The sequence below is a fragment of the Thalia democratica genome, chromosome 2 (genome assembly GCF_965202585.1).
Source record: "Thalia democratica chromosome 2, ktThaDemo2.hap1.1, whole genome shotgun sequence".
Taxonomy (NCBI): domain Eukaryota; kingdom Metazoa; phylum Chordata; class Thaliacea; order Salpida; family Salpidae; genus Thalia; species Thalia democratica.
In genome coordinates, this window is record NC_139166.1 from 41282773 (window position 1) to 41301377 (window position 18605).

Here is an 18605-nt window from a genome sequence, read left to right on the forward strand (position 1 = left end):
ATGAATAAGTTTTTAAATAACATTATAGATAAGCAACATTGCTAGGTGCAGTTTACTATTTTATCATATTTAACAAGTTTGAATTTTTTTACCTGGTATTAAAACCTGGTATAAAATAAAATATTTAGTTTTCACAAATATAAAAAGTTAATTATTTTATTTTAATTATAACTTAATTTATTTAAAACGCTAAAAGACCTAGTTACTTCAAAAACTGGTTAAAAAACGCTAAGTAATACGTTTTTGTAATATTTTTCTTAAAATAAAATTTATTAAAGTACTGTTTATTAGTTCTAAGTCAGTTGTCGCTAGTCTGGTCTTTAAAAGACCAAATACTTTCAGCTGGAGAGATTTGTGCACTTAAAATATAGCAATTTTCAGAAAAAGATTATATGCGTTATAAAAATTCAATCTAAAACCAATCGATAATTTCAGGACTTTTTACTTTTTTCTAGTTTATGTCAACTTTTGTCGTTTTATTTTCTTTTGTAAAACTTATAAAAACAAAAACAAAATAATCTGACAGAAATATTACAAAAAAAAGTAAACAAAAATACAGACTTTAATGGTTTTGTAAGCGTTGGTTGCTTGTTTAGTCTTAGAGACTTAAAAAAAAGAGTTTTACTGTCGCGGAACACTATTTAAATCCGAGCACCACCAGAGTAGGGCGCAGTTTTAATATTTTTAAGTAAATGATTTTTGCACTTGCGTGTTCATTGTCGTTATTTTTAAGCGAGTGCTCTTTGCACTTGCAGGCCTGCATTTCAAGATTACCAAGTAAGTTTGTTTTGCTATTGTTGACCAAGCGCATTTTTGCTTTTGCGTGCATTTTTAGATTCTCTCTGCGAATGGACCTTCACTTATTTTAGAATTGTGTTTTTAAACTTTATGAAAAAAGAGAACTAAAAAATGTTTGTAAGAACGTGGTGTTAGACTAGATTGCTAAACTCATCTAGATTTTGTCAACTGAGTGTCATTCCATTCATTTGTCAGTCGGAAATAACCATTTTCTTCCTGTTTGATAAAACCGTTGTTTTTCAACTTAATCTTTCATTTGTAAACGTGAATCGACTGTACTCTCTAATCTGAACAATGTCCTCAAAACGAGATATCGAAATAGCTTTTGGGTTGTTTTAAATACTCAAATGACCTAGCTTAGGGTGTTGTATAACTACCGATTTAGCTCAGTATGTTTTAAGTGCACGCTTGCTCTGACTTCTTTTTTGTATCTTTACATTTGTTAAGTCGTAAAACCAATTTTGAATGATGATAATCGCTAGTTTTTTTAATTTGTAGGACCCAAGAACCTAATACTTTATCAGCCGCTAGCCTCTCTAAGATGGTTTCTAAGCACGTAAGCGTGTGTAAACGGCTTAAAAGACTTCAGGCACAAATATACATATTTAAAAAAGTAAACCTAAGCTAAACAAAGTTTCTGACAAACACAATGTGTTATCAGATGACCTAGAGGTGGCAGAGGATTATAGTTTAAATTCTATTGACTTTATCTAGTTCAAACAGTTATAAAAATGTATTCAAACAAGTATTAACAAACTTATTAAGAGCTTACTCTGTGATTTCAATAATCTTAAAGTTTTCAGTAATCAGTGTTGGATTCTGTTGAATACTGTCTACCCAAGCCTCCCAAGTATCAGACCTGTTGTTATGATTTATTTTTTAAGTATGTTACAAAATTATTTAAAAACTTTTTTCCAATTATTTATCTTACCCAAAGTTGAACTTGATTTTAGAAGCAGTCGACAAACTTCCACCGATTGTAGATATAACTGTTTGTTCTACTTCATCGTGTAAATGGTACTTACTACCTGTGTTGATCAATAGTTTTAAATTAATTCTCTAAAAAGTTAATAGTGTTAAAGTTATTGTTTATAAGATAAAATGCTTTTTGTTAATATATACGCATTATTATATATAACCTTTCTCATCTCTGGTACACATGTTTTGTAGAGTATAAGTATCTGGTTTCAAGTTGTACATAAAACTATCTTTGGCACATATTTGAAGAACTTCTGTGTATGGATGATCAGTGTACTTTTCGTAGTCTCCATATTCCAAAAAGCACCTAAAGTTAGTTAAAGTTGATTAAACGTTACGAAAAAGTTTGTATGTAAAGATAACTAAGTTTATGGTTTTTTATTGAGCATACAAAATTTTGCGTAGTATACTTTATGTAAACGAAAATAAAATGTATGTTCAAACATAGAAGGCTTAAGGAATTTATACTTAATAAGCTATCATGCATATGTTTAAAAAAATAGTTATTGTATTTAAAAAAATAGCTTTGAAAGTATTGAAAAAATATATATACTTAAGTCTTTTATTACAACGTTTGTGAGCAGTATATAGAAAAATTGTTTAGCTTAATCTTAAAGTTTATTTAACTTAACTGTTTTTGCTTAAAGAAATGTTATATATATATATATATATATATATATGTATAAAATAAGGTTAATATTCAAACTTGAACACCTTCTACTGAGCCCACTTAAAGGGCTTTTAAATAATTTATTGAAATGACGATTTTAAAAATACTGGAACATAAGTTTCATAAAGACAAAAAAGATTGTCTTTAATCTTCAGCCAGTTCAAATTAAAAATCATCAAATATATATATATATATATATATATATAATTAGAATTAAGTTATTTAACTTAATAAATTAAATTTTTCACACTGAGCCCACCTTGAGGGCTTTATTAATAAAAAGGTTTATTTAAAGATGCAAAACTCAAAGAACTCGAGTTCTTTGAGTTTTGCATCTTTAAATAAACCTTTTTATTTATATATATATATATATATATATATAAAATAAGGTTAATGTTTAAACGTAAACACTTTCAACTGAGCCCACTTGAAGGGCTTTTAAATAATTTATTCAAATGGCGATTTTAAAAAATTCTGGAACATATGTTTCACAAAGCTTTAATTTTTCATAAAGCTTTGATCATCAGCCAGTTAAATTCAAAATACAAAGCACTGTACTAAACAAAGATACAAAAGTTATGCAAAAAAACAAAAAACAGTATGACGTAATATTGTACATTACAAATAAGTTTGAACATTAACCTTATTTTATATATATATATATATATATATATAAAATAAGGTTAATGTTCAAACTTAAACACCTGATGAAAAATTAAAGCTTTATGAAACATATGTACCAGAACTTTAAAAATCGCCATTTCAATATATATATATATATATATATATATATAGAATTAAGTTATTTAACTTAATAAATTAAATTTTTCACACTGAGCCCACCTTGAGGGCTTTATTAATAAAAAGGTTTATTTAAAGATGCGAAACTCAAAGGACTCGAGTTTCGTGACTATTCACTCATCAGCTTCAAAACAAGTTTTAAATAGTTTATTGTCTGTTGGTAGATTAATTTTTGCACAAGCCGTTTTGCACGATTTTTGATAGTTTCAAAATTACGTCATAATCTATTTATGCAAAAAAATTTTTACTTTCATTAGTGATTTTGTCTTGTGCTTTATTTAAAACTTGTTTTGAAGCTGATGAGTGAATAGTCACGAAACTCGAGTCCTTTGAGTTTCGCATCTTTAAATAAACCTTTTTATTATATATATATATATATATATATAAGATGTAACTTTAAAAGGCATTAAATCCTGGAGATCCTGATAAGCTAATGCCGTTAGTCGGAATAAAGTTTTGACACAAAAACATCTGTGATATATATATCCTTTGAGTTTTACATCTTAAAATAAATCTTTTTATTGATAAAGCCCTTAAGGTGGGCTCAGTGTGAAAGATTTGATTTATCAAGTTAAATAACTTAATTCTATATATATATATATATATATGTATATATAACGGTTTATTTCAAGATGTAAAACTTGAAGAACTCGAGTTTCGTGCTTATGCACTCATCAACTTGAAAACAAGTTCAAAATAAAGCACAAAGCAAGTCACACAAATGAAAGTTAAAAAATTAAGCATGAATAGATTATGACGTAATTTTGAAACTATCAAAAATCATGCAAAACGGCTTGTGCAAAAATTAATTTACCAATCGACAATATACTGGCGAAAATTCATAAAAATTTAGTGAGTAACTAAATATTTGGACAGATAATTGAAAAAGATAAAAATAAAGTTAAGATAAAAATTTAATTTCAAATTATCACACGATGAAACTAAAACTTGTTAAATTATAAAAGCGATTTTTTTATATGTCTACAAGACGATACAAATTCGCTTCTTTTATTTAGGCATCTCTTGTCTTTCAGTGCATATATATCAGCTGTATCCTAAAAATATCATAAAACAAATTCCAAACATAATCAATCAACGCTTAAACAAACGATCTAGTAAAGAAGAAAATTTTCTAAAGATAAAAGATGAATATGAAGCAATAATGAAAAAATGCGGCTACGATAATAAACTTAAATTTGAAAAACCTGAGCAACAACCTAAAACTAATCAAAAACATAAAAGAATAAGAAATGTAATCTGGTACAATCCTCCTTTTAGTAGTTCAGTAAAAACTAATATTGGAAGAAAATTTATAAATATAGTTAAAAACACTTCAATAAACAAATCTGCTAACAAAAATTTTCAACAAACATAATATGCGAATAAGTTATTCGTGTATGGCAAACTTATAGAATATCATAAAGGCACACAACCAAAAACTTTTAAATCGAAACTCAAGAATTCGAAGTCAATGTGGTTGCGCTGGTAGCTGGGGGCAATTGCCGTTTAGAGTACATCGTTTACAGGACCACAGTTAACTCTGGCGTTGAGACGAGGTTCTATGTCCGTTTGTGCTCGACTCAGTTTAGATTCAGGTATGTCAATCATAAAAAATATTTTAAAGGCGGCATATATGAAAATGACACTGAGCTTTCAAAGTAAGTTTGAGGCTTAAAGCGCAGCGGCATTGACTTTGAAATATTCTGGGAAGTTATAAAAAGAGCACAGCCTATAGCTGACGGCAATAGCCCAATATGTAGGCTGTGTCTAAAGAAGCAACAGCCGTTGTATATGCACTGAAAGACAAGAGATGCCTAAATAAAAGAAGCGAATTTGTATCGTCTTGTAGACATATAAAAAAATTGCTTTTAAAATTTAACAAGTTTTAATTTCATCGTATGATAGTTTGAACTTCAATTTTTATCTTATTTTATTTTTATCTCTTTTAATTATCTGTTTAAATATATAGTTACTCACTGAAGTTTTATAAATTTTTGCCAGTTTATTGTCGATTGGTAAATTAATTTTTGCACAAGCCGTTTTGCATGATTTTTGATAGTTTCAAAATTACGTATAATCAATTTATGCTTAATTTTTAAACTTTCATTCGTGTGACTTGTTTTGTGCTTTATTTTGAACTTGTTTTGAAGTTGATGAGTGCATAAGCACGAAACTCGAGTTCTTCAAGTTTTACATCTTGAAATAAACCTTTTTACTAAAAAAGCCCTTAAGGTGGGCTCCGTGTGAAAGATTTAATTTATTAAGTTAATCAAATTATTTCTATATATATATATATGTAACAACTGTATCCATAGTTTTAATAACTTTTGTAACAAACTTTGAAAACTCCTGAATTTGTTTGAAAACTCCTCCTAAATTTGCTTCGGAAACATAGTGAGTACCAAAATCTTTTATAAAACTTAAATATTTGTCGTAACTTAGTTCTTTATCTGGAAGATCCATGACTCTTCGAACGAAATCAATCGAAGGAATTAGGTTTGTTGATTCTTGCAATGTTACCTAAGATTAGTATAATTTTTATTTATAGCTATATAAATATATTATAATTATATATAGTTTATAACTGTTTAAAAGAGTTTAAACAATCAAATGAAAACAAAATCCAAAATTATAATTTACTAAAAAGGTGGTTTTGATTTTGGCAAGAAGTCTACAAAAATTTTGTAGAATTTGAATTTTGGTTAACTAATCAAACTAATTACTGAAAACGGAAAACGTTTCTTTGAGCATAAGTAAAAATTTTATAAAAAAAACTATGTACACTTTAATTTTTATATATACACTATGATTTTATTTGTGTAATTCGCGTACTTTTTGTTGTAAAATAAATAGAGAAAACAACTTAACTAGTACTAAAAATAGTAGTAAATTTTAATCTAAATCTCTTTAAAACCAAACATGTTCTCATGCAAACGATATTTTTTCTCTTTGTTTTGACAGATGTTTACCAATTTATTCATAATTACTTATAATGTTAAGATCGAAATAAAATGTATAACCTCAGCTTTAGTGATATCTGAATTTTGTTGCACATAAACTTTTGTTATTTCGTCAACTGAACTAGAAGTAAGCATTTCTTTTACTTGACTTTGTTGTGACATTCCAACTCTACCAGCTAGTTCATTTACAAACCCTGCTCTATCTGGATTAAATCTTAATTCGTTTTTTAAGGTTTCCTTCAGGTCTTCACCATTAGAGTATAACTAAAAGTTATAATTATATAAACATCTAGCAATAAAGCAATAATTGTACTTTATACAAACAGTAGCTTGCGGTACAGTGATTTTACTGGTTTGCCTGAATGAAGCAACATTACTTGGAACTCTGTAGTACATACTTTCACTGTCTTCAATAAGTACTTTTCTACAGCTTCCCTGTGGTGACATGTCTAACACTGAACTTCTATAAGTACCTAAAGTTTATTTGAATGACTTACCTGATAAATTTTTCAATTATACATTATCTTAGTATGTAGCTAAAACCTGAAAGAATATCTAATCCATTAGAAAACTTATTTATTCCAGGTATTCCTTTCAGCCACCGTTCAAGGTATTGTGCATCTCCAGCACTGGTTTGGCCTAATTCTTCTCTTAAACCACATATAGTTATTTTCTAAATTTAAAAAACTTTTTATTAGTATAATTATATGTTTAAAACTATTTTGTACCCAAATGTAAGTTATTTTTAAACATAAGTGTCTTTATAAACTATTCTTTTTCAAAAACTCGCAATTATAAAATCCATACTTATCGAACTTATTTTGTCAAGACTAAACGCTTGATGATGTAAAAGAAAGAAATCATAGAATTTTTAACGCTAGATGGAACAAGTTTAAATTGTTGTTACTAAGCTGCTATGTATAACAATATTAATATAACTAAATTTTAGTTGACATAAATATAAAACTCTTACTTATAAAATAGAAAATAAAACAATTTTTTTTTTTCATATCAGAAAAACGGGTAGCTGTCTAAATTGCGCGAGCGTACAAAATTGCACAAGTTCACAAAATTGCACGAAGATACTTTGCACGAAGGGTCACTTTTGCGCGAAGATAATTTTGCACGAGCAGACGATTTTGCAGGGAGACAATTTTGCACGGGTTAAATTTTTTTTTGTTTTTTTCTTAAATCTTTTGTTATTAGTTTTTATTATTTTTATTTTTTATCACTGTTACCTCTAACCCTTACCCTCGGTCGGTAGCTCTTTTTATTAATTAATTTATATTTTTTAAATTTTACTATTTATTTTTTTATTTTTACTATCACTGTTACCCCTAACCCACGGTCAGTAACTTTTCTTTTTAAATTAAATGAAATTTTAGATTTTTTTGTTTATTATCTACAATAATTTTTTCTTTATTTATTTACTCACGTGCAAAAATGTAAAACGTGCAAAATTGACCCTTGGTGCAAAATCGTCTTAGTGTAATTTAGTTCCCTCGTGAAATTCTGTGCCCTCGTGAAATTTAGTTCCCTCGTGCAATTTAGTAACCTCGTGCATTTTTGTCTTCGTGCAATTTAGACCCGTTCTCCAGAAAAAAAATTACTTCAGTCACAAATAAACATGTTCTCTTGAAAACAAAAGTAGGTTATAGTGTTAACGAATGATGCAAACATACTTAAGTTAGAAACTTACAGTTAATTTAGTGAAACAGTTATATCTAATCATTAATTATTAAGAATATTTTTTTATGATAAGAGTACGCCTAAAAATGTAATTTAAGACTGTGTATTATCTTAAGCACCTTTAGTTTTAGATTAATTGCACTGCTTTTTATTTTCTTAGTTTACTTGAATTCTACGTCGATGAACATAAAGGTGTTTCTATAAATCACGTCCTAAGACCATACTTTTTACCGCCAATTTTGTTTTAGTGTTCAACTAATTACATTAAACTGATTAAAATAGTTTTTTTTTTTAATGTGTTAAGTATTTTGTTATAAGTATATTTTAATAAGATATTTTATTTAAATGTAAATGTATTACTTTTTTAAAAACTGTTTACTATGGTTTAATTTTATTTAATACTCACAACAAACTTAGGCACGATGAATTAAGTTAATGGTACTATTTTGAAAACACCAATTTTGAGGATACCATGCTGTTTTTGTTAAAAAAAAACAGTAGTATTTTTGCTTTTAATTAACTATTGTTCAATAGAAAGCAATTTCAAGATAAAGGTTTAGTAAGCTACCTAACTAACAACTAAACCTGATCTTTTGTGTATGGACATGTTGTATAAATTGGATATTCATCTGAATTGTCCCCACAGTCGTCTTCGAAATTGCAAGCAAGAATCTTTTCTATGCACTTACCATTGTTACATTTGAAAAAATTTGAGTTGTAGCCAGAACAATCTAAAGATATAATAAGATTTTAATTATGCATGTTTAGATGATGTAAAAACAATTTATCTTGAACTAAGTTAATAAATAATGTTTACACTCACTAGAAGTTGTAGAAATGTTTATATGATTTAAAAAAGTTAATTTAGAAGTAAAACTTTTGTTAAGGTGTAACACAGTATGCATCAAAAAAGGTGTTAAAACTTGTTACAGTACTTATTTTAAAATATTTCCATTGAAACCGATTTCTTCACATATTACACTGTAAATCAGATTATTAAAAAACTCATATAAATTATTGCCCACTTGACATAGTTTTTGTAAATAACCGCCCAGTGTATTAGTTATATTCCTTTACTGAGTTAAACATTTATTAATTTTATTTTGCTATCTCACTAATTATTCCCCCTGAAAGCTAAAAGCTCACCAAGCTTTGTGAAGTTTTGTAACTACTGTAAATAAGTTGAAAAATTTAAATTTTACATTTGCAAGCTTTGGAAAAAAAAATATATATATAACGATATTTATTAAAAAAAAAAATTACATTTGGCTACTAAACTGTTTATAATAGATAATACTTATATGGTAGAGATAAATGAATCTAAAATTAAACTAGAAATTCTTAAAAGTTTACGAAAATAACTAGATGTTGATTTGACATATATAGTTAATAATCTCCGATAAAACTACTTGTAAATACTTTAGAATAAGAAAGATTAATAAAACAGCCATCAAAAATAATTTAACTTCAATGAAAAAATTGACAAATGACTAAAAAACTTTATTGTGTTTGTATGGCCTCTTCAAATGTTAAAAAAGTATTTACTTATTTTCGAAAAAAAAACTTCTAGATCCAAATTTGTTTTATATGTTTTCATAAAATGGTTAAATACATACTTAGCAGGTCGGTATATGAACCTCTATCACACTATTTTACCTTGCTGAATTTAAAATTAGCATAAAATAGAAGCAACGAAATGCTATCACTTACTTTTTGTCAAAATAAAAACATTAACATTTGTTTTCCTGAAATACTTAAATCCGTTAATACTTTTTAGATTTAAGCACAAAAAAAATATATTAATTATAAGTTTTGTAGAAATTCTTATAACGTTCTACTTTTATATACAATTCAAACAATTCTATCTTTCTTAATTACTAAAAAACTTTTATTTTTTTCCAGTCAATAGCTTTTATAAATAAATTAAAGCTTAACATAATTGATATATATTTTTATTTAAATCACTTTTTGCCTAAGCTCTTCAGTAGATATATCTTTAACTAAAAAATAAGTATGTTGAAAAAAAAAAAGGCTTGTTACTTTACTTATAATTGGATATCTTTTAAATACTTTAATGTGAATTCAAATTATAAAATTTGTGATGATTTTATTTAAAAATTGTTTATATGGTTACTATTTTTGTTTTATATAATTCTAGTGCTAAAATCTCGAAACTGGATTTTTATATTTTTACTCGTTTTTTTATTAAGTTATATGCTTGTTTTGATATAAGAATATATTTAATAAAATACAATTTATTTAGTCGTTAGGTTAGTAACTGTTTTTGTAGTTTTTAAATATAAAAGACTTCAATCTTTATCAAAAAAATTAATGATAAATGTCTACAAAATTTTAATTATATTTTTATGCTAATAGCAAATACGATATAAAGTTGTCATTTTCATCAATGCATTTTTTACATTCTTTTATTTCTAGTGTTTGTTACTTAAAAAACTCAAAATAAATTTTGTAAATCATTATGATTAACAATGGTATGAATAATGACCTTATATGCACATAACTTAATCACGGTTTAACGATATCAAACATGAAATACCTGTATTTTTTAAGTTAGTAGGAAAGGATACTTCTGCTTCCTCGCAAGAAGTAATATTAACTTGATTAACTGTGTAAGTACTATCACATGGCACTCCATCTTCTTGTGCAGGAAACAATGTTAAAATTTGTTCCTTATAATAAAACACAAATTTTATCTCATAACTAAATTGTTTTAAATGATATATATTGTTAATTTTTGAATATATTGAAGCTGTAAGAAAAAATAACTGTATAGACCAGAGTTTTTCAAACTTTTTTTATAACACCCCCTTCAAATCTTTTTTTTCAAAATATACTATGCGCACACTTTTTTGCAATTAAGTGTAAATTGGTGCAAACCAAAAACCACTACATCACACAGCTGTTAACTATAACTTAGTAAATTTATTTTAAATAAACTTATGCATATCCATTTCCAGAAGTTCAAGATACTTCTTAAAATTAACAGCCCGTCTTACTTGATAAAGGTTTTCATAACAAACGTAAAAAAAAACACTTAATTAAAAGTTATCCTCTAGTAATGAAAACTTGAACAAAAAAATCCTTATTAAGTAGTTCATTGGCAATTTGTTTATGTCAATTACAGCAAGTTAAGTAATTTAGACTGTACACACGTTATATAGAAAAATAAATTTAAATCACTAACATTGTGCTGCATGGCTACATTTATTTTATAATTTTAGAAGTAACTTATTTCAGAACTAATATTGTTATAAAACAAACATTTTCTGAGGTTTTCGTAGACTATCTGCCGAATAATAAATGAAGTTTTTTATTGTAAGGAGTCAGCATTCTTCTGAATGCAACTTTACCGGCGTTTGTTTTTTAAACACGCGTTATTTTATTTAACCCGCTGTGTTTTTTGTTAACAAAGACATAATATCATGCCGACGTCGTCAAACAAGTTCTACGTCTTTAAGTGAAGTTCTACGTCGTCAAGTAAAATGGCTGTTCAATTTCCGTTTACGAATTAACTCCAAATAAAGTAAGCGGTAGGACTTTTTATGGGTAGTTTTAAATATTGGGTACTTTTAATTGCAGCAATTTTGCAAAAAAAGTACCCAATATTTTGATGACGTCACTAACTTTACTTTGGGTAGTTTTGAAGCTTAAACTTTGTAAACAAAGCAAAATTGCTGTTCAGGCCTATGACAAATTCACATTGTTTATTTTTTTAAATATGAAAATGCATAAATATGAATAAAAACAATGAAATATTACAAATTATTTCCCTTTGTTATTAAAGTTATAGAAATATAATTTCTAACTCTGATATTTTTTGTGTAAGTTACAATTTCAAACTAAAAACAAATAAAGCTATTATTTTTTTAATTTTTCCTTTATAGTTTATTATTGATGATTTTAAGTCATTAAAAATTTAAACAAGTTATACATAAGTTTTGTAGTTCAATAAAACCTAGCTTTTTTTAGTTTGAAATAAAGCTAAAGTGATGGTCATCAAACCTAGATGTTTATTGGAATCTTGGAATGTTGTATAAAATCCTAGAAACTAACTTACTTACTCTTTTTCACCTAAGTGTTTCCACTTTCGAATGAAATTAAATGCTTCTTTTGCCATTTTAGTACCTTAACACTACAAATATACCTGTTAATAAAACATTAAATTTAGTTTAATAAAAAAAAATACTTAGGGCTTGGGGAGGGTGGGCTTAGTCTTTTTTGTTTAACTTGATCTTACTTTGTTGAATTTTAACTAAGCTTTGAGTTACTTTTTACAGAATTGTTTTATTAAAATAGTTTTGTGAGAAATAGCCTGTTTAAGTTGGAGAATACAATAGGTTGCTTATGATAGGGGTTAACTACTACTAAAAATCTAATAAAAATTTAACATACTTTTTTAATTAAAAAAGTATGTTAAATTTGGAAAAAATTGAACAAAATTTCAATAAAAAACTTAGTGTAGTTACAGGAAGGGTGTAGATCAGCTTTATTACAACTTGATGCTATTTTACAGATTTTTAAGTAAACCACATGTAGCCTTATACAGATTTTTAATACTAAAACTAATTTTTAAGATAAAAAATTATATTAGTGTGTACAATAGGTTTTTGTTGTCATCTTTTATTTTGTTTTCTTTCTTTTTATAAATATTCAAAGATATATTTCCTTAAGATTTGACAGGGTTGCCAAAACACCTTGAATCCAGGAACTTGACAGTTTAAACAAAAACTGGAAACACCTTGAGTCTGTGGAATTAAAAAAAAAAGGAAAAATATGGTATTTCAAACAAAATCACCAAAAAATATATGATTTTTAAACTATTTCTGCATGTAAAGTAATAAAGATTTAACTAGATATAAGAAGTCTATCATGTATATGAGTTTTTATCTCTATCAATAAATTTATTTAACTATAAACACATTTTAAGTATTTTTACAATATCATTTTAGTGTTGTTATACTATTTAAGATAGTTATTTACCTTAAATTTATTAGTTTATGCTATAGATAGATCAATATACTTGTTGCCTTAAAAACTTAGAAGAAACTCTAAAAACATGAAGAAAGTTTAAAAAAAATCTGTTTATGGTATTGATCTCAAAAACGTAGGAGTAGAAAGATTTTTAGTAGTAGTTAACCCCTATCATAAGCAACCTATTGTATTCTCCAACTTAAACAGGCTATTTCTCACAAAACTATTTTAATAAAACAATTCTGTAAAAAGTAACTCAAAGCTTAGTTAAAATTCAACAAAGTAAGATCAAGTTAAACAAAAAAGACTAAGCCCACCCTCCCCAAGCCCTAAGTATTTTTTTTTATTAAACTAAATTTAATGTTTTACTAACAGGTATATTTGTAGTGTTAAGGTACTAAAATGGCAAAAGAAGCATTTAATTTCATTCGAAAGTGGAAACACTTAGGTGAAAAAGAGTAAGTAAGTTAGTTTCTAGGATTTTATACAACATTCCAAGATTTCAATAAACATCTAGGTTTGATGACCATCACTTTAGCTTTATTTCAAACTAAAAAAAGCTAGGTTTTATTGAACTACAAAACTTATGTATAACTTGTTTAAATTTTTAATGACTTAAAATCATCAATAATAAACTATAAAGGAAAAATTAAAAAAATAATAGCTTTATTTGTTTTTAGTTTGAAATTGTAACTTACACAAAAAATATCAGAGTTAGAAATTATATTTCTATAACTTTAATAACAAAGGGAAATAATTTGTACTATTTCATTGTTTTTATTCATATTTATGCATTTTCATATTTAAAAAAATAAACAATGTGAATTTGTCATAGGCCTGGACAGCAATTTTGCTTTGTTTACAAAGTTTAAGCTTCAAAACTACCCAAAGTAAAGTTAGTGACGTCATCAAAATATTGGGTACTTTTTTTGCAAAATTGCTGCAATTAAAAGTACCCAATATTTAAAACTACCCATAAAAAGTCCTACCGTAAAGTAAGCAATCGTCTCACGCGCAATTAATACGTATTTACCAGCTGTAGCTGTATATAGTTCTTTTTTATCATTATTACTTGTAATGATTTTACTTGTGTTGTGACTTATAACAGTTTCTTTTTAACTTTCAGTTTTAATAATAAGGAATTTTGCAAACAAAATGATTGACAACGATACTAAGAGTTTATAATATATACTTAAGATTATAAGTTACTTGTTTGTATTACATGCATTATTTTGAATATAACTTTAATATTAAAATATACTCTTAAGTAAGACAATCGTATCGGTAAAAAAAATTAAAAGCGCATTATAAAAGTACAGTATTCCAATACCCCCAAAAGCACCTTTGTATTTAAAATACTTTATAGCAATTTTTACGCTTGTAACTTTAATGTAAAAGAAATGATTAGTTTAATGAACAACTATAAAACATAAATAATTGAAAAAATTGGATGACTAATATTTATCTAAACTCATTTTCATAAACGTCCCACTCTCAAAAATTTAAGAAAAACTATCGCCCTTACTCATTAAAACTCCTGAATAGCTAGTGTAAATTTCAAATCTCCAGTTAATTGTACCTTTTTTTGGACCACTTTGGAAAACCCTAGTATAGACAATGCTAATAGTTGAAATAGTTTATACATACCTATACTTTTTGATTTTGTTTAACTGTAAACTAAATTAATTAAATAATAACAATTTACCTCAATAGATATTTTTCGAGCTAATAAACAGGCTTTAGTAAACTTAAACATTTTTTTATACTGTATAAAACAAAGATATGTGGAAAAGTATATTTGAAAATAAAATTATTTAAACAATCACTTTGTTTACTAATAAAATTTAGGACATAAATTTTAGCAGATTTCGTATTTTGCTAAAAATATCTTTATAAATTTAGACTGAAGAAGGCAAAAAACCTCGATTAGACTATTATTTAGTGTTTTGCTTAAAAACAGAGGAAAAAAAACAACTTCTGTTTATTTTAAAACATTGTGTTTAAAACAAATGTAAATTGTAATTAAAATGTAAAGAATCAAACGTAAACCAATTTTAACAACATTACGTAACGGCAAAAATGACACAAACTTACTTTCCAGTTTGGTTTTTTTAACGTTGATCCATTGAAACAAGAAGTAAAACTGGACCATTCGAATGTGCAATTTTTATCCGTACTTATTGTTTGTCCTTAAAATATTGTTTACAGATATGAATAAAAATTAAGTTTAAACCTGAATTTTAAAACTATATGCATCAAACTGTTTTTGTTAAAATGTTCATTTCGTTATACAAGCTTACAATTTAAAATAAAACTCACCAAAACATGATAAAAGTAAACATAAGACCTCCAAAATTATCTGAAAAAATTCAATTGTTTTAAAACGTACCTATTGTAAGAAAAAAGAATATTTTCTAGAATGTTGTTTATCTTAATCTTCAAACAAGTTGAAAATATGTATACACCAATAATATGCGTTAAATTAGATTATAAACTTTTACAAATCAAACTTACTATTAAAAACACCGTTAAAAGAAAAAATATGTTTTACAAAGTTTATAAAAGTAAGTAAAAATATATATTATTCAAAGTAAAATAATTATAAACTTAATTAAATAAAAACTATTTGAAATTAATAACAAAAAATAATAATTATGTCTGTAATATACTAAAAGTTGTTACAATATTAGGTTATTATGTTGTATACTTGTTTGTATTAAAATAGTTTAGTTAAAAAGTTCTTTTACACAATAAATATATATTTTTTAAAACTACTAAGGAGTTATGAAACTTTACTTAAGATTTAAAAAATCATACCTTTCCTATGTGTCCGTGTAAAACTTTATAAGAATGGCTTACTTACGGTTTTGAAACTAATTCTACTTAAAAAAAGTTTTAAAAATGTTTTTTTTTTTTTAAACACTGAAGTAGTAGACACGACACAACGCTAAGTAAGAATAAAATGAGAATAAAAACAATTTGATTATATGTTTCATTTTGTTGTATAGAAAAAAAATGCAAACATATAGAAAAGTAGCGTACAGTAACCTCTCGGATCTTTACGCACTCGTGACGTTACGCACTCTCGTTTAGTTACGCATTTCAGAATTCTATAAAATTCAGAAAATAAAAATTTAATTTTCTTTCGATATTGCACAATTTAGGTTTAATGTATATTTTTAATTAAAATATGTTTTTGAAAGCTAACACACCTCTCTTTATCTTTAGACTTTGTAAACTTATGTTCCTTGATTAATTGATAAACATTTAGTTATACCTCAGTATATCAGAAATTTTGTAAACAATAAGAGATTAAATCAAAATTTTGAAATAAATATGACCTTTTTTTACGATGAAAGTATAATGAAATAATGAGAGTTTAAAACACAAAGAAATAATACAGCAGTCTTGCATTATATATTAATAAACACCATTTTATAATTGTAAAGAAATGCTTAATTATAAAGTGAATTTGCTAAGTAGAATAGAATATAAATGTCACATATAAATAAAGATAAAAATAGTTTCTACTTATTATTAAAATAGTAAAATTATTTCTACTCGTATTATTATTATTTTATTGAAATTCAAATCCTTTTTTTTAATATATGTATAGTTTTATCTGTTGTTTTCATATTTATAAATAAAGTAAACAAATTGTTTAAAGTGGGAAAGTGCCCAGTCTGCTTTTAACTAGAAGCAATATTAAAAAAAGCCATTTTAGTGAGTATATTTGTAACCTCTCGTTTCTTTACGATCTCTCATATCTTTACGCACTTTTTCTGTGGACACAATGTGCGCAAATAAGCGAGAGGTTACTGTACTTCGAGGTCTGCACCCGTGCACAGTAGTATGCTTATAATTTTTTTTAAAACAACAGAAAAAAATTAGTAACCAAAAATTTATATTTTAAAATTTGCTTTGTCTGTTTCTACTAGAAAAAAATGATTACAACCTAAGTTTATAGTTCATATCTTTATATTAAAAAAAAGGTTATTGTAATAGGCTAGTGTGCAGAGAATTTATTTTCAAATAATTTTTTATAAACAGTATTTTTTAAATTTTAAAATCTCTTATCTACAGTAATTAATTAATGTAATTTTATAGACTTTAGCACTTTAGTTTCAATGTCAAGGATTAATTAAGAAAAATACAATAGTAACTAGTTAATTAAAAAAAAAGTCATTAACTTTTGAGATAAATGAATTACAACATATCTTAAAAAACAGTATTAAACTATTACGATGAAAGTTATTTTAGTTGAACTTATAAATAGAAAAAGTTTTTAAGGTGATTTTAGTTTTAATAAAATTTTGTATGTATTGCTGTCATTTAGCTGTAAAAATAAGCTATAAACTTAATACAATAGAAGTAAAATTAAACTGAAGAACTTGCTTGAAAATTATTTTCAGTACTTTAGAAAATTTTCAAACTTTATATAGAATGAAATTTTTTTTTTTTAATGCATTAAAAGTGGTTAAAAAAACTTTTGAAATATACTAACTAAAGTTTTTTCCATAATCTCCAATTTAACAATAGTGTTTTTAGTTCTCTGTATTTTAGTTTAAAAATTATTTGTAAAAAAAATAACTTTTATTTTTGATTAGTACAATAAGTAAAGTAATTTTTTTAATACAAACAAATTAATACCGTTTAAAACTACTATTAACTAGTTTAGAAGCGCTTCAACCTCTACAAAAAACAAAAACAAAATATAAACTAAAATCATTTTGTATAAGTTTGTTTTTAAAACTATACAGTACAACTAATTCTTGAAAAAAAGTCTTTTCAGCTAAAATATCTAAATGTTTTAAACCTAGTTCCCATTTTTATGTATGTTTACTCAACTTAATTTTTAGAAAATAATTAACTTTTTGAGAGAAAGAGATGTTTATTAAACATGACTTCTTCTAATCAAACACGACAAAAATTTAACTTTATTACAGGATAAAGAATTTACTTAAGGTGAAGCTGTTTGTTTTTATATACAAATAATTTAATAAGATTTTTTTTAACATTATTAATTTTCCGTAAGTAAAATAAAGTCAATAAAATGATACAAACTAGTTACACATTTTAAAAATAAAGATTTAAGACTTAAGGAAATCTTGTTACGTAATTTTAATAACGTTTACTTTTTTGTTGTAATATAGCTAATGTTTTAAGAATGTAATAGGAATAAAGAAAAAAATCAACACCATTAGCAATCGAATTTGTTTACTCATAAACTACGATTTTATCATTTAAAACAGCGGTCGGCAGGCAATTGGTGCTCGCGGGCCAAATTTAAAGTTTCAAAATATTCGAGAGCGGCAGTTTTAGTTTTAGTAACTGTTTAATACTCTTTAGGTTTAGTTTTATTCACACACAAAAGAACATTATTTTAGTTTTGTTTAAGGTCTTGACTTTACTCACTTTTTAAATTCAAATAATAGAAGGCTTTTTTTAATTTTACATATTTATTTAACTAAAGTTTACTTTGACTAGTATACATAAGTCTTAATAATATATTTACTTTTTTGAAAACTTAATACATTTAATACTACGTGGCAACCCTATGACAAAATTTTAATGCTTTATTAACTAAAGTAAGACAAAAGCATGATTTATTTTAAACACCTAATAACCAATCAATCGAAACTGATTTTGTTAATTTCATTTAAGTAAAAGTAGTAAAACAGCCTGAATTTTTAGAAAAATTTAAACAAGTATAAGCT

The 18605-nt window shown here is 25.6% G+C and overlaps 1 protein-coding gene across 1 annotated transcript; it reads right to left on the reverse strand.

The window, feature by feature from the left end:
* Positions 1 to 637: 637 nt before the first annotated feature.
* On the reverse strand, positions 638 to 17436 carry LOC145828589 (complement component C8 beta chain-like). The gene is made up of 13 exons (XM_082936343.1): positions 17393 to 17436; positions 15208 to 15247; positions 14983 to 15077; positions 10454 to 10586; positions 8482 to 8627; positions 6751 to 6880; positions 6532 to 6680; positions 6268 to 6471; positions 5586 to 5767; positions 1938 to 2083; positions 1730 to 1826; positions 1571 to 1657; positions 638 to 842 (listed from the first exon to the last, which is right to left on the reverse strand). The coding sequence occupies exons 1-13, from the start codon at positions 17405 to 17407 to the stop codon at positions 638 to 640; spliced, it is 1629 nt and encodes a 542-aa protein (XP_082792469.1). The 5' UTR covers positions 17408 to 17436.
* Positions 17437 to 18605: the final 1169 nt, after the last annotated feature.